This window comes from Dromiciops gliroides, chromosome 1 (genome assembly GCF_019393635.1).
Source record: "Dromiciops gliroides isolate mDroGli1 chromosome 1, mDroGli1.pri, whole genome shotgun sequence".
NCBI lineage: Eukaryota > Metazoa > Chordata > Mammalia > Microbiotheria > Microbiotheriidae > Dromiciops > Dromiciops gliroides.
Genome location: NC_057861.1, coordinates 64,896,017 through 64,912,196, shown reverse-complemented (window position 1 = coordinate 64,912,196; position 16,180 = coordinate 64,896,017). Strand labels below are relative to the sequence as shown.

General features: G+C 47.1%; 1 protein-coding gene and 1 pseudogene across 1 annotated transcript in view; one reads left to right on the top strand and one right to left on the bottom strand.

Moving 5' to 3' along the window:
* SH3GL1 (SH3 domain containing GRB2 like 1, endophilin A2) overlaps positions 1-11,708 on the top strand; it is a 94,340-nt gene extending 82,632 nt beyond the window's left edge. The window contains 7 exon segments of the mRNA XM_043976407.1: positions 1,241-1,344; positions 6,916-6,939; positions 6,941-7,038; positions 7,415-7,434; positions 7,436-7,456; positions 7,458-7,473; positions 11,339-11,708. Of these exon segments, the coding sequence (XP_043832342.1) occupies positions 1,241-1,344; positions 6,916-6,939; positions 6,941-7,038; positions 7,415-7,434; positions 7,436-7,456; positions 7,458-7,473; positions 11,339-11,535 (480 nt within the window). The 3' untranslated portion in view covers positions 11,536-11,708.
* LOC122735099 lies at positions 3,952-5,170 on the bottom strand (annotated as a pseudogene).
* Positions 11,709-16,180: the final 4,472 nt, after the last annotated feature.

Here is a 16,180-nt window from a genome sequence, read left to right as displayed (position 1 = left end):
CATAAATCTGAGTTTCAGTTCAGTGTGGGCTGGAGTAGTGAGGAAGTGGGAGTACAACCCAATTTCTAAACATAATAGTAATGCTCTGACATTTCTGTAGGATTTTATGCCCAGCCACCCTGTGAGGTAGTACAGGAATCACGATCTTCATTTTACAAGGGAGGAAACAGTCCCAAAAGGCGATTTTACACAGGGTTATACAGCTGAATGGGCAGCTAAGTGGCTTAGTTGGTAAATTGCTGCCAGGCCTGGAGTCAAGAAGACCTGTCTTTATGGGTTGAAATCTGGCCTCAGATACTAGTGACTCTGGGCAGGTCCCTTAACCCTGTTTGCCTCAGTTTCCTCATCTGTTAAGTGAGCTGAAGAAGGAAATGGCAAACCACTCCAGTATCCCTGCCAAGAAAACTCCAAATGGAGTCTTGAGGACTCAGACACAACTGAAAATAACTGAACAGATGAAGAAAGTAAAGCTATCTATAGCCATATCAAAATATGTTCTCAATCACTATTTTTTTTGCATTCAATCACTATTGATAAGAGAAATGCAAATTAAAACTACTCTGAGGTACCATCTCACATCTGTCAGATTGGCTGATATGACAGAAAAGGGAAATGATAAATGTTGGAGAAGATGTGGAAAAATTGGAACACTAATACATTATTGGTGGAGTTGTGTGTTGATCCAAACATTCTGGAGAGCAATTTGGAACTATGCCCAAAAGACCACAAAACTGTGCATTCCCTTTGACCCAGCAATACCACTATTAGGTCTTTTTCCCAAAAAGATCATAAGAAAGGGAAAAGGGGGCAGCTAGGTGGCACAGTGGATAGAGCACTGGCCCCGGATTCAGGAGGACCTGAGTTCAAATCCAGCCTCGGACACTTAATACTTACTAGCTGTGTGACCCTGGGCAAGTCACTTAACCCCAATTGCCGCACCAAAAAAAAAGTTTGACCTTCAGCTCCAACACTTAGTGAAAGAAAATGACTGAACAACAACAGCTCACTAAGTGTTGGAGCTGAAGGTCAAACTTTGGTTTCTGACTGAGCCAGGGTTCTTTTTATTCCATCAGACTGCCTAATTAGGCTTTGGCTAGGTGAAGAGGTGGGAAGACACTCCAACATATAACAACAGAATTTCATGAGAGGAGGTGCTTGGTTGTTCAGGGGAAAGTTGAGCACTCTCTCGAGCAACCTCCATAGGAGAGATGTTAGCCTCCAGATACTATGTTTCTTTCAGATTGAGCAGGTGAGCCAGCTCTCAGCCCTGGTAGATGCCCAGCTGGATTATCACAGGCAAGCAGTACAGATCCTAGACGAGCTGGCAGACAAGCTGAAGCGCAGGTAAGCTTTCCCAGGGAGGCCGACTAAGGGAGAACATTGGCCTCTCGCTCATTCTTCCTCTGCCTTGACTTTCTCTGTACTTTCCCCAAGCATGCAGTAGGTAGGAGTGCTACCACAGAGCTCATTCTGAATGGGCAGTCAGGATCTGGGCCCTGCCCCTGCCTTGGTGTGTGTCCTGGATTGGGTTTGGCTCTGTGGATCCTCTTGGGGATAGTTTGGGGTTTTTTCTCCCGAGAACATAGCCCTGGTCTTTTCCTCAGTCTCAGAAGAGCCTGGTTTTCAGAATTGCCTAGGAATCCTGTGGCCTACACCAAAAGAACATTCTTTACTGACTAATTTAAGAGGCTCTGTTTTGTCCATATGATCAGCCCAGCTCTGAAGGGAGAAGGGAAAGGCATTTATTGTTGCAGTCTGAGCCGCAGCAATAGTGACCTCTGCTGTTATAAAAATAAAACGCACTTTATTCCATCAGCTCCAGAGGCCTGGCTAGGGACTATCTTTAACCATAAAAATAGAAGCACACCAAGGTTTATAAAATTTCTCTGCCATGTTTAGTTCAATTCAACAAATTAGGAGGGATCAGGAAAGGCTTCCCATGGGAGGTGGTAACTGAGCTGTTGTGAAGGATTCCAATAAATGGATCCTAGATTTAGAGCTGAAGGGACCTTAGAGGCCACTGGGTCCCACCCCCTCATTTATAGCTGAGGGGGTGAGGCTTGTCCCCTAAGGTGAAGTCACCTGCCCACAGCCATAGGGGCAGTACATGGCAGGAGCAGGCTTTGACTTCAGAGCCAGAGTGCGTTTCTTTCCACTGTACCACAAATAAATTAGAATGGAGTTAAGTACATAGTAATGGTGGAAGAGAAAGACATGAGTCATGCTTTATAGAATGGCAGGGCATACAGGATTGTAAAATATCTAGAGTCTGAGGGGCCTTAGAGATGATCTCCAATCCCCTCATTTACAGATGGAGAAATTGAGACCAAGCAAGGCCAAGTGACTTATCTAGTAAGGGTCAGTCAGTACAGGAGCCCAGGTCTCCTGCCTCAAGTCTGGTGGCCCTTCTGCAATACCATGCTGTTTCTCAGGAAAAATAATCACTTCACCACTAACATCTGTGGCACCTACTTGGCTTGAGAACTGTGCTAGAGTCTGGGAGATCAATACAAGGGCGAGCTAGACTCTGGAGCTCACAGTCTCATAGGGATATAAGACACATACACAGATGACTAGAATGGTAATGTGTGTGAGAAGGAGGAGAGAAGGCATATGGAATGGTATATGCAGAGGCAGAGAGCTGCCAAATTTGGCCTGTGCTTGGAAGGCATAGCAAGGAACCTAATTGGGAGGGGGCAGAATGTATAGAGAAGGGAATCATGGGAGATGTACCTAGGGAAATTAGAGCAGAACCTTTTTGTCAGTACTAAAGAGTTTGAGTTTTACTTTGCCGGTGACTGGTTGTCATTGAAAGGTTATGAGCACAGAGAGGTGACTTGACTAGATCTATGTGTAAGGTCGGCCTGGTTGTGTGAAGGATGGATTACCAGGGGCAGCGAGGAAAGGTAGAAGGAGGTTATTGGAAGAGGTGAGACCCCTTCCTGTGTTGTATGGAAAAGAAACAAGGAGATGGATGTGAGGCTCATGGAGCTAGAATTAATAGGTCTTGGTTATTGACTGGATATGGCTGAAACTGACACAGTAATGAAGCAGCTATTGGCACAGTGGTTAGAGCACTCACTGGGCCTGAAATCAGGAAGACCTGAGTTCACATTCAACTTCAGTCACTTAGTAGCTGTATGACCCAGGACAAGTCACTTAACCCCTATTTGCCTCAGTTTCCTTAACTGTAAAATGGGGATAATAATATCACAGGGTTGTTGTGAGGATAAAAAAGTGAGAATATTTATAAGTCATTTTGCAAAACTTAAAGCACTATGTAAATATTTGCTGTTGTTATTATAGGAGAGATGAGAAAGGAGAGACAGGTCAGATCACCCTAAGATTACTAATATCAGGTAGACAATAAGTACCATTGGCAGAAATAGTGAGTTCAGAAAAAAGAAGCAGATATAGAGGGAAAAGTAAGTTTAGACTATATTGAGTTTGGGGGACCTGCTAGGATATTCAGGTTGAGATGTCCTGTAGGCCCTAGGAGATCCAGTTCTATAACTGGAGAGAAAGGTCAGGGCTAGAATAAAGCTTTGAAAGTAATTTTTAAGAAAGATGACTTAATTTTCCTGAGCCTCACTTTCTTCATCTGGAAAATGAGATTGGCCTCTGAGATCTCTTCCAGGCTAAGCTCTAGAATCTGTGGAAGTTCTTGAAATTTTCAAGGACAAGAATATAAAAATAAGAGAAGAGATCCAAATACTGAACCCTGGGGAACATCTCTCTCAGAGATGCAAGATGGAGATAAGGACCTAGCAGAGAAGATAGAAGATTGATTTCCCAAACTCAGCATTCCATTTTCTTTTCTTTTTTTTCTTTTTCATCACAACAGGGCCTGACGTTTATTCCTTTTCCAAATGTTACAGTTAAAACCCAGATGGGAGGTTGATTTTAGCAGTTAGAAAAAGTCACAAGTTTAGTTTTGGCCATTAAAAATTATTTACAAATGAAGAAAAAATGAGACAAAACAATAAGTTGCTTCACATTATATAGATCCCCCTCCCCCCAGAACCCTTCAGCTCCCCAACAAAGTCAAAAGGAACACACAGCAGGCGCACAAAGCTGGAGTCTGAAACTGATCAAGACATTTATCAAAACCCAACCAGGTTAGCTTCCTTCCCAAGCCATGGAGCCAGTGGGGTCTGGCACAAAATCCTCTGCTGGAGCCTCTGCCCTGAAAGGCCAGACCCATTGATGGCCAGGCACCCCACTCTAGCCTCAAGGGCTGAGAAGAGCAACAAGCACACCTACTGGGGAAGGAAGATTAGGGCTCACCAGTGAAAGGGGCAGGAGCAGGGCCTGGAGCTGGGGCTGGTCTGAGCATCTCACTCTATTATGGTAACGGGGAACTGCAGAGCAGGCAGGATGGAGGGCTGGGTGGGAGGACCATTCCGAGCACTCACTCACCAGGGGGATGCCAGAGGCGAGGAGAAACAGTCCACAGGGGTTAAGGGTGAGGGGAGAACATCTCTGCCTGAAGGTCTTGGCCCCAGGGCCAGGCACTGACCCAGCCTAGGGGAGCACAGTCTTTTGATCTTGGGAGATGCCCACCTGCCCCTCCCCGCCCCAGGGGGGCTACTCTTTCTGCTCGCTGCCCATGTGGGGCTCTGCTCCAGGGCACCCTCAGCAGCCTGAGGGGCTGGCTCCTCCAACTTCCTATCATCAGCCTGGGCCCCCTGGGCAGGAGCAGTCATGGCATTGGCAGCAGCCTCTTCGTCACCCCCCTGCAGTGGGGCCTGGCTGCTGGGCACCTCGGCCTCGGCCGCCCTTCCTCGTTGGGCAAGGAGCCTGCCAAGTTGGTCCTTCTGTGTCTCGTCTCCCCCCGCCCCCTTTCCAGTTCAGCTTGAAGGACAGGCCATTCAGCTTAAAGGGCTTCTTGAAGGAGAATTTCTTCTTCTTGGGCAGCCCCTCGGCCTTGGCCTCGCCACCTGGGCTCTGCGATGCCTGGCTCATGGGCTCGATGGCTTTGCCGCTGGCCCAAGCTGCGTCGGTGGGCTCAGTGGGGCCTGGGGCAGGGGGGTGGCCTCGGCCTCGGCCTTGGGGGGCACGTCTCCAAGTTGCTCTTCACATGGCCATTTTCCTGTACGTTGGTGGTGTCCACCTGGGGTCCAGAGGCACTCACGTCGCCCCGGGACACTTTCGAGCTCTGGCTGCCCATGGTTGGGGGATGTGGGGGGTGGGTTGAGGGATGGGGGAAGGGGAAGGCTGGGGGGGGGGCCGTTCCTTTTTCTGCCTTGAGGCCTTTGCACAGGCTATCCACACCTCCAGACACCCCTCCTAGACTTAGAATCCTTAATTTCCTTTAGAGTTCAACTCAAATTCCAGTTCCTTCAGGAACTTTCCTGGTTCCCCCTGCTCTGCACATTATAGATTTAGCTATTTAAATGTTGTATCTTCTAGGTACAATGTAAACTCCAAGATAGGAAGAATTTGGACTAATCTCTGTTACCTTGAGTTATGCAGATTCTTTTTTTATGTGTGATGGGCCTTTGTTATGACTTCTTCAGGACGAAATGAGCAAGATGCCAGCCGGGGCTTGTGAATCTTTCTGATTGTATAGCCCTTTAACAAGATTTGATCTGACTAACTTTTCATGGTTTGTTGTATTCAACAGGAAGGTGCTCTCTAGTGCTGACTCAGAGCCAGTCCTTCTTTTCTTAATCTCAGACAAATCTAAACGTTCCAGATAGGGATTTCTCTAAAATAATGGCCACATGGAGGTGTAGCCAGTGAGGAATCAAAGGTCCCCAGGGTGGGGGTTGTTCCTGTTAGGGAGAGGCACCAGGAGCAGATAAGCAAGGCTCTGAGTTGGACCCTAGGATCACATAAGTAAGTCACTGGCAAAGCCAGGATTCGAAACAAGGACCTGTGACTCCCAGGGGAGTGGACCTCAAGTCATGAGCCACCTGGGTTCAAATCCTGCCTCTGAAACTTAACTTGACACACTAATATAAGCAGATCACTCAATAATCTCTGTGAGGCACTGGTCCTCCTCATAAACTGGGAATGACTCTTAGTACTTACTTCACAGGGTTATTGTGAGGGTCAAGAGAGATACAGATATAAAGGGATTTGTAAACTTTAAAGCCACATGAAAATGTCGCTTATCCACTTGTGCCTCTTCCCTTCCTGATTTCCTCTGCTATAAGGAAATCAGTTTATCCAAAACCTCTGACATCTTTGCCCTGGACTTATCACTTAGGATAGGATGAATCAGAAGGTTAGGGACTTTGAATTGGGAGACCTGCTTCTGTCAAGATTTTTCCTTTACTAAAGCCCCCCTTTTTTTCCTGTTGACTTAACATGGTAGGAAAATGACCCTATCCTCTCAAGGTTATCAAAGTGCAAGTTTTGAATATAGAGCTGGCAACAATATTGGGCTAGACTGCTCCTTGGATGATAGGGACTCATCACCAAATTGACCCACATATGAAGTTTGGTAATTTCCTTTTTATAAAACCCACTGAAACCATGAAATTTAAATTTACTAAAGTATTGAACTGAATCAGAGATGTACACAGTACCTAGGAAGTACAGAAATACTCAGATAACCCAAGAAAAGTCACTCACTTTCTGAATTTCAGCTTCTCTGATTTCAGAGGTTAAATGATTTGCACGGTTTTGAAATAGCCATATAAAGGAGTTTACTGATTTCGAAAGATTAGGAGCCCTAAAGTCATCATGTCCAGGGGTTTTGGGAAAACGGTATGGAACAGTCATACCTTTGTGGAGGGAAAGCCAGCAGAGGGGGGAGAGAGGAGGTTGTGCTGACTTTAGCTCTAAAGATTTTAGTAGCAATGAGGATGCAAGCCAAGTGCCTAGAATCTGTACTTGAGTTACTAGTTACTAGCCCCTATAATTCTTGGCCCCAGTGCACTCACAGGTTGTTTTTCATGTACATAGGATGCGAGAAGCCTCTTCCGTCCCAAGCGGAATACAAGCCAAAGCCTAGAGATTCCTATGACTTTGGAGAGCCGGATCAGTCCAATGGAGGTTTCCCTTGTGCCCCAGCCCCCAAGATTACAGGTAATTATGAACCTAAGCAACAGAGAAGATAGGGGAGGTTCCAAGATGGGGTATTTTAGAGCAAGGAGGAGAATCATGGGCAGCCTTTGTTCTGGCAAGTGTGCTTTCCTGAGGGTGGGGTTATCTTTCAGACTCTAAAAGAGTCCTCCTTCTCCCAGAGGTCCTTGGTTACCACCTCAAATCCCTGCCACTATCCCTATTATCTCCCCATGCCTGTGTCCTGCCCTGTGGGAAGAAAACATGTTCAGTCTCCTGGTCCTTATTCTCAAAAGCCTCTGGAGTCCTGATCATAAGAGGCAAGGTATCTTTGGAATCTGGAATCATGGCCACACATAGCTGGTTGTAAGATTATCCTTTCTGTTTGATTTGGAAGCAGCTTCTTCCTCTTTCCGATCCCTCTGACAAGCCCATCCGGACCCCCCATCAGGAGTATGCGTGAGTTCCCCTCAGCTGCATGCATCCTAGTCACTTCTGGCCCAATGGTTACTTTCTTTCCCATCTTCCCTCTCTTCTTCCTGTCCTCCTTCTCTTGCTTGTGCTGGCTTTCTGTTCACTAATGCCCTTGCTTTCCTTCCTTTCCCTTCTTCTGGGTGGAACACTAACCATATTGTCCCAAAAAGGACTCTCTCTTCCATTGCAGTTAATGACTTTGGGCTTCTTTCAATTCTCTGATCCAGATGCTTATGAACACAATTGCTCTAAAAACATAATGTTGTTTCCTTCACGCAATGTTTAGACTCAGGCTGTGAATGAGAGAAGATAAGCCTTAAAAAAATCATAAGCCCCAAAAAAACCCATTCATTTGCTCACTCATTAGACATTGTGCTTAATGTATGTGGGGGGAGTATACAAGCCCCTAGGGACAATGTAGAATGCAGTTAAAACTTGATTCCTGTCCTCATGGGGCTTACAGTCTAGTTGGGGGGAAAGGTACAAACCAGAGTCTTATGATGTGTGATTTTATACATGACTTACGTATTACCAAGGCACAGAACAACATGTTGCTACCTTAGGGGAGATAGGGATGGGGGTGGGGTGGGGCAGCATTGGAGCAGGATTTTAGCAAATAGGTCGAGAATACATTCTAGACATCAGGAATGGTATGAGCAGAGGCACAGAGGTGGGACATTCAATGTCATTCATTTCGGCAGGAGTATGTGTGTGTGAGTGAGTGAGTTACAGCTGCCAGGTCCTGGCCCTTTTACTGAAGGTCAGGAGCCTTCAGGGCCTCTGTCACTAAGAGCACCAGGACCAACACTTGGAAAATTCTAGAGTCCCTAAGTCAAGGCTCTAGATGGAAGAATGAATAAGGCCCAGCCACACCTCATTTCCTGGGGCACCTATGGGGAGCTTTGAGATACAGCATATGGAGCACATACCTACCCCCACCATCTTGGGGTAGCTTGGAGAAGAACAAGGGTGCCATTCGGATCAGGCCTCTGGGACTGGTTCCCAGTGTTTCCTTTCACACATAAGACTGAAAATGAACAAAAAGATGTTTCAGGAAGTGCTTCATCCACATAACTGAAGACAAGCGATTGGGTTCATAATGCAGACATGGAGCTGGGTAGAACCGAGGTGTGAAACCCTTCACCGGCAATACTAACTTTGTGATATTTAACTGCTCCAAGCCCCAGTATCCTTCTTTTTTTATTATTTTATTTTTATTTTATTTTATTTTCAAGGCAATGGGGGTTAAATGACTTTGCCCAGGGTCACACAGCTAGTAAGTGTCAAGTGTCTGAGGCTGGATTTGAACTCAGGTACTCCTGAATCCAGGGTCGGTGCTTTATCCATTGTGCCACCCTAGCCGCCCCCTCCCAGTATCCTTCTTAATCTCTCAACTAGTGTTAATCAGGCTTAATAATACCAGTAGTATCCACCTTATAGGACTGTTGTGAGTCAAATGAGATAACAGCTTAGGGAAAGTACTTTGTAAACTGTAAGATACCATAGAAATATTTGTTGTTGTTGTTGTAGTCATTGTGAATGAGCAGTTAGCGAAATGATGTTCCAGTAAGGTTTTGTGACTTTACTGTGAGATTCAGTTCAGTTCAGCAAATATTGATTTAGCATCTACTGTATGTCTGGGCCAGTGTTTGGTACTTGGGATACAAAGACAAAAAGTAGTCCCTGCCCTCAAGGCTCTTATACTCTATTCGGAAAAGTAACATAGATATCTGAGTAAATATAAAATATGAACAAAGCTGCAGTCACTGATTTGGATGGGTCACAGCACTTCCCTAAACATGACTGGGGAGTAGATCCATTGCCAGAAATTAAGGGCCAGAGAAGTTAAGGGTCTTGACTGAACCTAGCTAATAAACACAACTAATAATGAGAAGAGCTGAGCTTTGGACTGGTCTTCTGACTCCAAGTCTAGTGTTGTTTGTGCTAGAGCATGGTGCCTCTCTGACTCTGAGACACTGCAGCTAGCCAGACCCAATTTTCCCTCAGTTCCCTGCTTTGTCTAATGAGTATACTTCTGGTAGCTTTTGCCTCCTCCAAGGAAGGAAGTAAATGGCATCCCCAAGGTTGGGAAGGCTAACAGAACAAGATGACTGCCCCTAAACCGGATCAAAATGGATGGTGCTCCATTTGCCATCTTCCTTCCCTGCCTGTCTCTCCAGAAGGGGAAAGAAGCCACAGGGGCCTCTAGTAGCCTGTTCCAGGGCTTACTGGGACTGTTCCAAAGAACAGGCTTTTCCTGGCCCTGTTGCCATAGAAAAGGGAAATCCAGCAGCCGTTCCCTTCAGTAAGAACCTGGAGTAAACTTAGGTACTATTATACAGTATGGAAATGGAAGCCCTGCTGTGTGTGGGAATGAGAGATGAAGCATGAAGGGCTGGGAGTCTTTCTTTATAGCAAGGGATCAGATTGGGCAAGATGAGAGTAGAGCGGTGAGGATGCTCCGTTACCCAATATAGCCACCATTTCAAAGCTTGTTTCTCTGGGTGCTGCAGCTAACTTGTGCTGTAATCTCTCAGCCGGTAAAGAACAATTAAATGCTGAGATAGGGTACTGACTCTCCGAGTTTAGAGCAGAGATTGGTGTGTAGTGGGATGATCGGGAAAGGATTCCTACAGGAATTACAACTGGACTTGGCCCTTGTAGGATGAATGCAGACAGAATAGGGTGGGAAGTGAAGGAAAGGACATTCCAGGCCAGAGGGATGGCATGAGCCAATGCTTATTTAAGGAGCAGAATGTGTTGAGAGGACAGACTGCCTACCTAGAGGAGTGTGTTTTGGGGAGTAGTGAGAAATGGGGTAAGTTAAGTGGATTTAAAAGAGCAGCTAGGTGGTGCAGTAGATAGCATCAGTCCTGGAGTCAAGACTCTTTATGAGTTGTGTAAAGTTGCTATCTGTAAGGTGGCTAAAATTCTAGCTAAACTGTCTAAAAATCTAATGAGTAGTCACCATAAATTATAAACTTTAGCAAGAATTTAGACTTTTAAGTAATTATTAAGGAGCATAAGAATTTGGTGAGGAGAGAGAAAGAGGCCAAGATGCCTTCATCTATCTATCTAAGGGAACCAGCATCTCTGCTCCACTTCACACGAGGTCCTGGTGAGAGAGCCTCTCGCTCCTTCCTCTTCCCAGAAACCTCTGTGAAACAGGAAAAAGGGCCGTCCACACACACACACAGCTCCAAGCTAATTGGCTGATAGCTTTGATCCACAGTACCCATGAGCACTTTATGCCAAGGCCACAATGGCTCTGGCCTCAGATACTTACTAGCTGTGTGACCCCAGGCAAGTCTCTTCATCCTGATTGCTTTAGCCAGAGAAGGAAATGGCAAACCACTCCAGTATCTTTGCCAAGAAAACCCCAAACAGGGTCATGAGTCAGACATGACTGAAATAACGGAACAACAAAAAAGTAGCTTTAATGGACTGCTGCTGGAGTCTTCCTCTAGCGCTTCATTGTGGTGTGGTGGGCATTCAAAAGCAGGAACTACCAAGCTGGGAGGGTTTAAGTAGAAAGATCTAGTGACTTTGTCTGCTTTGTGTCAAGGCTAGAGACATTCAGCACAAAAGAAATCATTATGTGTGATTGTGGGGGGGTGAAAGACGGACTGGGACATCTTGGAAGCCACAGAAGTTTCATACAGTAGCGGTACTATAGGTTCTTGGGCAAAGACAGAAGGACAGAATCACAGGCTCTTTAGAGTTGGGAGGAATATTTAGGATCATATAGTTAGGGATGCTATAGCCATTAGGAAACAAGGCGATAACCCAACTGGGTTAGGGAGTGCCAGTTCCTGGTCACTCACCTCTGTTTTGTGTTTTTCTTCCCCAGCACCTCTGGACCAACCCAGCTGCAAGGCCCTATATGACTTTGAGCCTGAGAACGATGGGGAACTGGGCTTCCGGGAGGGTGACATCATCACACTGACTAACCAGATTGATGAAAACTGGTATGAAGGCATGATCAACGGCCAGTCGGGCTTCTTCCCCCTCAACTACGTGGAGGTGCTGGTCCCACTACCTCAGTGAAATGGCTGCTCTCCACACCTCCCTCCCTGCCCTCCCTTCCTCCTCCTCTCTCCTGTTCCTCCCCCTAATGAGGAAGGCCAGGCCTGATCTCCTGCATTCCATTTTGTTCCTGGTGACACCAGTCTCTCACTGGAAGACAAATGGGATAGTATTAACCCTGCCCATGCCAGAAGGGTGACATTATCTGGACTGGGTGTCCCCTAAACTCCATCCTTCCCAAGGATTTGGTACTTACTGAGAGATCTCAAGGAGCTTGCTGCCTCCCCCACCCCCACCCCCACCCCTCCCTCCTCAGTCCCTTTGGCAAAGGTTCAGGCAGCAAAGCCCCTTAGTCCTGACACCTGTGGTCGGGCTCAGCCTGCCCTGGGAAGACTAAGCAATGGATGCTACCTAGTTGAGTTACAAGTTGAGTGTAGGCACAGATGGATGAGCCAGTAAGTTTTAATCAGTGTAGGGGGGTCTTACGGTGTTTGTGGTGATGGAAGTGGAGAAACACAGTTTGTTTAAATCACCCAGGTTTACATAAGACACTAGTGACCACCCAAGCTTTTTTTGGTGGGGAGGCGAGCATCCTCCTTCCACCTTTTACCCCCATCTTCCATCTCCAGACTTTGTCCCTTCTTCATTCCCCCTCCCCTTGCTGCTTCTGAGGGGCCTGGGTGGACAGGACTCATTACTCAACTGACTCCACTAGCCATGCTCCCCCTCTCAGCCAGTCCCTAGACTCCCAGTTGGGCCTGGACTTGGCTGTAAGGATCCCATACAAAGGGGTAACACTAAGGTGCTCTTTGAAACACTAAGCTTCCTCTCTAAATGCTTCCTTGCCTGAGCAGCCATCGCTACCCTGCTCTGGCCTCCTACCAAGGAACTTTCAGTGGCCTCTGTCTTTTGAGGACGGCCTGGTTCCCTGGTCCATAGCCATAGAAATTTTCAACCTCTCACTCCCACCGAGGCCCTAGCTATCACTTGTTCCCACTCCTTGAGATCCTTGAGTTGAATTGGAAGATTCTGCCCCCTTCTCTGAACCAATGCTAACTAAAGCAGTAGCAGGTATATGGCCTGTGGCCACAACTAAGAATCTCCTAAGAATTATTTTGAGTGGTCTTTTCCGGAATGGAGGAACGCTATGGAAACAACTCCATCTGCTCCGTTCTTCCCCGTACCGGTCTGAGTTGCTCTCTTCTCTGCTGGCTGTGGCCAAAGGTTGGCAGCCGAGTCGTGAGGCTACAGGACCTCAGACTAAGGACAGAAGCGCAGGAACGCCAATCCCCTCACCCTGTGGGGCTGTCCCTAGCGTGCCTTGCTTGCTTGCAGCCTCCTTGGAGGTTGGCTGTTAGGACTTGAGCTGGGATCAGGGATTATTCCTGTAGGTATCAGCCAGGTCCCTGGTGAGGTCACGGCCCTCTTGCCTCAGCTTCTGCTGCCTTAACTGGCTGGATTCTCTCCCTCACTCCCCCTCTCTCTCTCCTCTCCCTTCCTCCCCTCCTGCCTTCCTCTCTCTTTTCATCTCCCCCTCTCCTCTTTCTCTCTTCTTGGCAGGAGCTAATGTTAAGTGTAGCAATGTGGGCCAGGCTTTGGAGACTTACCCATATATACTCTGGTGGTTTTGAGGTGGATGTAAGAGGCAATTTGTTCCATATCCTTTTAAATTCTCCTCAGATTTTCGTCCTTTGGATTCCAGGAACCCCGGGCTCAGCCCCAGCCCATTGCAGGCAATGGGTCCCAGAAACCTTTAGCATTGTCCCCTTGTGGCCCCTCTGACCAAAAAGCAAAAGCTTTGCTTAGACACCATCTCCTCAAGGGCCTGAAGATCAACCAGGGCCCGGCAGACTCCCCTGACACCCGAGGGCCAGCTGAGAGAAGGGGAGGGGGGACTGGCATGGCAGTTGGGGGTTAAGCCCTAAGAAAGAGCCACAGACAGACACAAGCCCCACACAGAGAAGAGCGTTGCCCTGCGCAGCCCAGCCCCATTACCCTCTCCCAGCAGCACTTGTGTCAGTGTTGTCTCTTCAGCCCCTTACTCTACATATGAGAGTTATTGCCCTCCTTTGCAGACACTGCCTCCCTCTTTTTGCTCCTTTTACCTGGCAGTGTGACAGATACAGAAAGCAATGTATCCTTTTAACTCTTCTTTTAATTGAGCATGTTCGTGTATGTTTGTTACTCACAGGGCAGCTGCTGTTACATTGGCACTGCCAGGGTCCTCCTTCCCCACAAAACAAAACACGGGACCACAGGAGCCAGCTGAGGCTCCTGCCTCTCTGGGTTGCCAAGCCCCCAACAAGCCAACTCCTCCTTTGAAGGTCAAGCACAAAGAGTTTGATGAACTGAACCCTCCTGAGAAACCTACCAGACCTACTGTGGCACCTCCTCTCTATGCCCCTCTCTAGGATTGGTCTCTCATCACCTTCTGCTCACAGATGCAACTCCCTCTTTCCCACCCCCATCACCTGGTGCTGGGCTATGCTTCCCACCCATTAGGTGTTTCCCCTCCTCCACTGATCTCAGTGGTCCTGTACCCTAGGGTTCTGAAGGCTCTGGGCCAGTCCAGGAGCAGCAACCTGAAATGGTTTCACAGGACCCAGTAATGCTAGAATTTCTATAGTCCCCAGCCTGGAGTCCAGTGGTGCCACCCAGGCCTCTATAAGCTGTTGGCTTCTATCCACTCAGTTCTAGATTTAAATATGAAAAGGAGAGGATGGAGGTATAGATTAGCCATATCATCGTCCTTCCCATAGGCCACCAGGAGCCACCATTGTGTTCAGCTGGGGGGGAGGTAGGGGAGCAGGGTGTCTTCAGGATGATCAATATAACTTTTGTTTACAGTTTCTCCTTTGTCTAGGGCAAATTGAATTGTAATCTTGATTCAAAAAAAGTATTAAATGTTTTCTCTTTCTAAGAGCCTCTCCTTTACCTTTCATTGTCTCTGGTAGGAAATATTTCAGAATTTTTTTCCCTAAGCAAGCTGTGGGAAGCCTTTGTCAGAGATGGAGCAAAAGCAGTTCGTGAATCTGTAATAGGGTTTAGAGGTATAACAACTCCATTCTGCAGGTGCCGAGGTCCAGAAAGATTGAATGTTTCCCAAGGTCACACAGCTGGGATTTGGAGCCAGTGCTCCTGCTGCATCACACTGCTAAACACCCAGTCGTTCAGTAAACATTAAGTACCTACTATGTGCTCAGCATAAGCTGAGGGTATAAAAAGCAAAAGCCAGTCTCTGTGGTCAGGGAGCTCACAGCTGAATGGGGGAGAAAACATGTAAACAGCTCTGCACAAACAAGCTATAACCCAGAGAAAAGACCCTAGAATTGAAGGGTTGTTGGGAAAGGTTTCCTATAGCAGGTGGGAATTTTAGCTGAGACTTGTGGGAAGTCAAGAGGTGGAGATGGAAGGACATTCCAGGCATGGGAGACAGTACAGTGCTTGGAGAGAGAACTAGAAGGGCCTGTTTTGTGTAACAGCCAGGAGGCCAGCATCACTAGATCAAAGACTCTCCTGTGGGGTGTGAGGTCCAAGGAAACCGCAAAGTGGAGGAGTGGGTTATGAAGGGCTTTGAACACCAGAGTAGTTTCTGTTTGATCTCAGAGGTGATAGGGAGCCAGTGCAGCTTATTGAGTAGGGAGGTGACAAGGTCAAACCTGCTCCTTTGGAAGATCTTTTGACGGCTGAATGGAGGGTAGGCATGAGGAGAGAGACTTGGGGTTGGCAGACCTGCTGGCAGGCTATTGGAGTAAACCAGGCACGAGATGAACACCTAATACCAGGATGGTGACAGAGAAGAGGAGGGAGCATATCTGAGAGAGGTTGCAAAGGTGAAATGGATGAGTCTAGGCAATAGATTGCATATGATGGATGAGAATGAGGAATCAAGGATGACACCTAGCTTTTGAGCCTGGGAAGATGGGGTGGTGCCCTTAGCAAATAGGGAAGTTTGGAAGCAGAGAGCATTTGGTGGGACATAATGAGCTTAAAATGTCTACAGGACATCCATCTAGTTTGAGATGTCCAATAAGCAGTTGAAGATAGAAGACTGGAGGTCAGCAGAGAGGTTAGTGTCAGAGAAGTTTGAGAGTCATTGGCAAAGAGATGATAATTTAAACCATAGGAACTGATGAGATCATCAAATGAAGTAATAGAGGGAGGCCCTAGGACAGACTCCTCTGGGACACCCATGGTTAGTGGGCATCACCTAGATGAAGATGCAACAAAGGAATAGTCAGGAGGACCAGGAGAGAATGTGGCCCCAAATACTCAAGAGAGTATTGAGGAGAGGCTGATTAACAGTATTCAAGACTGAAGAGGGGATGAGGATTGGGAAAAGGCCATCAGACCTGGCAATTAAAGGCATCATTAGTAACTTTGAAGAGAGCAGCTTTCCTTCAGTGATGTCAGGAGCCACATCATAGGGATTTGAGAGTGGGAGGAAGAGGAAGCATCTATTGCTTAATCACAAAAGGCAGGAAAGATATGGAACAGTATTTAGTGGGAATGGATGGATCCATGAGGGTTTTTTGAGGATGAAGTCATGGGAATATTTGTAGGCAGGACAGATGCATCCAGATGGGGAGAAATTGAAGGGCACGGGGGTGGTAGAGGGCAAACTCATGGATGAATGGAATGTGATGTGATTGTTTATGTGGGTTGA